General features: G+C 40.9%; 1 protein-coding gene across 1 annotated transcript; it reads left to right on the top strand.

Moving 5' to 3' along the window:
• The first annotated feature begins 576 nt into the window (after positions 1-576).
• Positions 577-2,928, top strand: LOC128786927 (toll-like receptor 2 type-2). Its single transcript, XM_053940667.1, has one exon. It carries the CDS (start codon positions 577-579, stop codon positions 2,926-2,928), a length of 2,352 nt encoding a protein of 783 aa, XP_053796642.1.
• The last annotated feature ends 3,072 nt before the right edge of the window (positions 2,929-6,000 follow it).

The following is a 6,000-nucleotide window of genomic DNA, read 5'->3' on the forward strand; positions in this document are numbered from 1 at the left end:
AATCGTCAGTTTTACAAGCTTAAATTTCATGAGCAAGTATCAGACTGATGGCAACATGAGAGTCATTCAGGCAAGTGTTTGTTTGCCTGCTCACTGGACATTTACAATCAGGGTAGGAAAAGGCAGATAAAATGAAAAATGGACTGAAACAAATGCATTTCTTTTCTCCCTATTGTCAGAATAGAGATTACACGTATGCTTGAGGTTAGTATTAAACCTGAATGCTACTATCTACTGTAAGATGCTGACTCTTCTTGATGTAACCAGGATTTGAGACATGTACAGGAGACTCCCTGTGGTAAAAAAAAATGAATATACAAAATAATATTCACAGATTCAGAAGAAAAAGACATGAGGTAAGATTGAAATATGAAGGCCACTTACTAAACAGGAGGAGGATCAGAGCAGTAAACTAATCTGTTTCAACTCTGAACTGTGTTAAAGCCAAATATTTTAACAGTGCCTTCAACAAGACAAAACAGCAAAACTTATATTTTAGATATATCCAAAATGTAGCTTCTCCAAAACAAGCTATGCATCTTATATTTGCTCTGTGTTTCATATTTTAGCCATATAATGACTGCACACATCTGGCAAGTGTTGGCCATCTATGTGATCTTAGCTGCAAGCCTCTCCAAGCAACAAGCACTGAAGCAGGCTTGTCCTTCATGCGATGCCAGTCAGCTTTGCAACTGCTCCTTCATGGATTTGGACTTCATTCCCCCTGGGCTCACGGCCAAAATCACAGTGTTAAACCTGACCCACAACAGGATAAAGCGCATCCAATCTCAGGACCTGCAGCAGGCTGTGAACCTGAGAGCCCTGCTGCTGCAGTCCAACGAAATCAGCTCCATAGATGAGGACTCGTTTTGGTCCCTGGAAAAACTGGAGCTCTTGGACTTATCGAATAACAGCTTGGCTCACTTGTCCCCTGTGTGGTTTGGGCAGCTTTTTTCACTCCAGCACCTTCATCTTCAAGGCAATTCCTACAGAGACCTGGGGCAGAGCTCTCCCTTTTCTAGCCTGAAGAACCTGAGCTCTCTCCACCTGGGCAACCCACAGTTCTCTGTGATAAGGCAAGGGAACTTTGAGGGTATTGAGCTTCTGCACAAGTTGTGGATTGATGGTAGCAATCTCAGTCAGTATGAGCAGGGAAGTTTGAAATCAATTAAGCAGATAAATCACATGATCCTAAACCTAAGAAATAGTAATATATTCTCAGAAATTGTTAGGGACCTTCTGCACTCTGTCACTTGGCTGGAAGTGAGAAGAATAGCGTTCAGTATTGCTGCAGAAATGCAAGTATTGAGAGTCATGTCTTCATCTTTTGCAAAGAAAATTTCTTTTAGACATACATTACTAACAGATGCTACTGTGCCTGAGATTGTCAGCATTTTAGAAGACATGCCAAAATTAGAGGAGTTGGAGCTGGTAGACTGTAGACTCTTGGGAACTGGTCAATGGAAAATGGAAATTCAAGCAAAGAAATCACAGACACTTAGAATTTTAACAATAAAGAAACTATCTATAGAAGAATTTTACTTGTTTACAGATATTCAGCCTGTGGAAGGTCTACTGTCTCTTTTTACAAGAGTCACAGTTCAAAACACCAAGGTTTTTTTGGTACCATGCAGAATTTCCCAACATCTTCGGTCATTAGTATATCTTGACCTTAGTGCAAATTTGCTTGGAGACTTGAGTTTAGAACATTCAGCCTGTCAGGGTGGCTGGCCATCACTACAAACTCTAAATTTAAGTCAGAATTCACTGAGTGACTTAGAAAGGACAAGTAAAAGTTTATCTCATCTAGGAAACCTAATTGTTTTAGACATTAGCCAAAATAATTTTGGTGAGATTCCAGATGCATGCGACTGGCCAAAATTCCTGAAATATTTAAACCTGTCCAGCACTCAAATTCCTAAAGTAACAACCTGCATTCCTCGAACGCTAGAAGTTTTGGATGTTAGTGGAAACAACCTGAAGGAGTTTGGACTGCAGCTCCCACTTCTGAAAGAGCTGTACCTCACAAGAAACCAGCTGAAGACCCTGCCGGGTGCCTCACCCATTCCAAACTTAGTGTCCTTGTCCGTCAGAAGAAACAAGCTGAACAGTTTCTCCAAGGAGGAGTTTGAGTCCTTCAGGAGAATGAAGCTGCTGGATGCCAGTGACAACAACTTCATCTGCTCTTGTGAGTTCCTCTCCTTCATCCACCATGAAGCTGGGATATCCCAAGTGCTGGCGGGGTGGCCGGACAAGTACGTGTGTGACTCTCCACTGGCGGTGAGAGGGGCGCAGGTTGGCGCTGTGCACCTCTCCCTGATGGAGTGCCACAGGTCCCTGGTGGTGTCGTTGATCTGCGTCCTGGTGTTCCTGGTCATCCTGCTGCTGGTGGCCGTCGGCTACAAGTACCACATGGTCTGGTACCTGCGGATGACATGGGCATGGCTGCAGGCCAAGCGGAAGCCCAAGCGCGCCCCGCCAAAGGACGTCTGCTACGACGCTTTTGTCTCCTACAGCGAGAACGACTCCGACTGGGTGGAGAACACCATGGTGCGGGAGCTGGAGCAGGCCTGCCCTCCCTTCCGGCTCTGCCTGCACAAGCGGGACTTTGTGCCGGGGAAGTGGATTGTGGACAACATCATTGATTCCATTGAGAAGAGCCGCAAAACGCTCTTTGTGCTGTCCGAGCACTTTGTGCAGAGCGAGTGGTGCAAATACGAGCTGGACTTCTCGCATTTCCGCCTCTTTGATGAGAACAACGATGCGGCGATTCTCGTCCTCCTGGAGCCCATCCAGAGCAAAGCGATTCCCAAGAGGTTCTGCAAGCTGCGGAAGATCATGAACACAAAGACCTACCTGGAGTGGCCTCTTGAAGAAGAGCAGCAGCAGGTGTTTTGGTTTAATTTGAAAATAGCTCTAAGATCCTAGACAGGGACATTAAGAAATAAATATGTAGTGAATTTACTATGGATTTGTTTCACTTGCCTGTTTGTTCCATCACTTATCTGCATCTCAAGAGCAGAACGCTGGGCTATTGCAAATTTTAACACTTGCTATGAGATAATTACTTTTGGTAGGTACTGTTCTGAATAATTGTACAGATTTGGGCTGGAATAGAGTTAATTTTCTTCATAGTTCCTTCTGTGGTTTGTATTTGTGCCCAAAACAGTTTCCATAACACAGTGGCTTTTTAGTTATTGCTCAACAGTGCTTGCACAGCATCAAGGTATTTTCTGTGTCTCACACCATCCTGCCAGCGAGCAGGCAGGGGGTGCATCATAATTTGGGAGGGGACACAGTGAGGACAGTTGATCCCAGCTGACCAAAAGGATGTCCCATACATAATGTCATGGCCCATGACAACATAATCAGCACTAAAAGTTGTGGGAAAGAAAGAGTAAGGGAGGATGTTTGGAGTTACCATATTTGCCTTCCCAAGTAAAAGTTCTGTGTCATGGAGTCCTGCTTTCATGGCAATGGCTAAACATTTCCGTGTTGATGGAAAGTAGTAAATTAATTCTTTCTTCTGCTTTGCTTGTGAACACAGGTTTTACTTTACCTGTTGAATTGCCTTAATCTGAACTCCCAAGTTTTCTCACTTTTACCCTTCAGATTTTCTCGCCTGTTCCACTGGGGAGAGAGTGAGAGAGTGGATGTGTTGAGCTGCCTTCTGAGGTTAAACAACAGTATTTACCTACACATGTTAAGCAGCAGTATGAGCAAAAGCTGTTTCATTTAAAGATTTAATGATGAAAAGTTATTTAGATATACAGCTATGTAGTTTATATGTCTTCATCTTTGCAAAAGTTTCAGGAGAGAACCTGCCTAGCCAAGGGTTTTTCTGCATTCTTTGTAAAAACCACTTCTCATCAAATGCGATAAAAATCAGTTTTTGCAGCAAATAATTTTGTCCTAGCTCTCCTAGTCAGTGAATCTAAGGACGATTCTCTGTATTTCATTGTCACAGAAAATCAAATGCCCAGATCTCCTGAAAATCGTGGCTGCGGGGCATGATGTAGAAATGTGCTTTCTCACTGCAGTTCTGTCTGTTGTAGCTTTTAGTTTCTATAATTTCGTTTATGAAAGACATCTATGGAGGATGATTTCTGTCTAATTTCATTGTACTATATGTTGCAATAGATGCTTCAGCATAGGGTTTGAATACTCTTCTGACTTGTACAAGTGGAGTTTAAGCTGCTCTCAGCTACAGTGTGGGAAACACAAATATAGTCCTTGAATCCAACACCACGTTCCTCTCTTTGTTCAGCAACCTTAACATAGGCATGAAAAGAGTGTTTCCTACCTTTTGCTCTCTCTTTAAATTTAGTCCACAAAACTAGAGTGGGTGGAGAACATCCCACATAGGACATTGTTTTCGCTGTCAGGTGGGGTAGTGTTTTCTTGAGAAGGTTACTGAGACAAGGGTCCTTATTGAAAAATTGAACAAATGGAAGACTGGCACCAGACCCATCCTTCAGAGCTGACGTAAAAAGAAAGTGATGTCTTTGTGATATTTTTTTTTGCAGCCACCGAAAATTTGGGGTGAACTCTTATAGCTTGATTCTGATAGACCAGAAGAACTATGGACTTCTGGATCACTTCAGGGCTTAGGTGCAGCTTAAGACATTCCCAGGCACATATAGAAGCAGGTCTTAAAAGCTTTCAAATGGAAACACCTACAACATTTGGCTGTAACTGTGATGAGACCATGTCTAAGTTAGTGTTTTTGTTGCTGTTTTGATCTTGGGCATCTAATGTGGTACAAAAACCCTCTTCAAACACTTCACTGTAACTGATTGTTGATTGTTGATTGCATTAGAAGTTTCTCTCACATCTGGTCACTTGTGTTACTGCTTTTAGCAAGTCCTCTGAACAACCAAAGTGCCAGCGAGAGCAAAGGATCCCTGTTCTTTGCTAGCCATTGAGAAGGCTGAGGACGCCCCTGCTTCCACTACACCCACAAGCAGGCAACTTTGCCAGCACAATGAAAATTAACAGCTTATTTACATGCATTTTTGCATTTATTAATGCAGGCATAATACATAATAAGAATTACTAACTTTGTTACTTCATCCAAGGTAAAAAAGCCACCTTCTTTCTATGTATTCAAGATTTGCTCTTTCTTTCATTGACTTTGGTTTTTTTAAAGTGCTTTGTTTCCTATTTTTAGTATCTAAGCCTTTTTTTCACCTATAGATGGCTTCATACAATATCTGCTTTATTCTTATATATATATTAAAGTGTAAGTTAAGTAAGTGTATCTCTGATTTCTAATAATGATTCTTAAAATGTTTAATCTGAATTCAGAAGCTACTTCTGCTATCTATTTCTTCATTTTAGGAAGTCTGTTGTTTTTCTAGCATGATCTTCCAAAACATGCTTTTTTCAGTGTGCTGCATAGCCTCGTTGTAATGCAAAAAGAGGCAGAAGTGTTTCTAGCATACCAGAATTCCACCAATTGCTATTTTCTCTAGTCTTTTAAAATTAAGTACAGAATATGCATATTATCATAGGCAGGTAAATGTCCAACACTTTGAATTCTCACCAGTAATCTGCATCCTATTCCAGAGCCAGTGAGTATGCAATGCCTTGGATAATGCCCTTAACAATCAACTACCAAACCACCAGATAGCAGAAACAGTCCAGAAGTTGTCCATAAAATATTTGGGTGTTCTCACACAATCTGTTCCTAAGAAAATTGGAGAGAAAATGCAACAATAGGTACATCTTGGTATTTTTCTTAGTCATAATCAAAGATACAGTATTGGGTTAAATTTTTGACATAACTTTTTTTTAGTGTTCAGAACTTACTTCCTTAACACTTGTAATTTACTTTTTTTTTTTTTTTTTTTTTTTTTTTTAATAGAGGTAATGTTAAAATTAAGTATCTTATGGTTAAAATAGACTTCAAAAAAAAAAAGCCAAACTTTGCATTCACTCAAGCAGTTTTCTACAGCAGCACATCTTCAACTATTTCTTTCATTGCTAAAGGAAAAATCT

This window comes from Vidua chalybeata, chromosome 4 (genome assembly GCF_026979565.1).
Source record: "Vidua chalybeata isolate OUT-0048 chromosome 4, bVidCha1 merged haplotype, whole genome shotgun sequence".
Lineage (NCBI taxonomy): Eukaryota > Metazoa > Chordata > Aves > Passeriformes > Viduidae > Vidua > Vidua chalybeata.

Coding starts and splice junctions, on each gene's coding strand:
- LOC128786927 (XM_053940667.1), top strand. CDS start 577: ATGACTGCACACATCTGGCAAGTGTTGGCCATCTATGTGATCTTAGCT.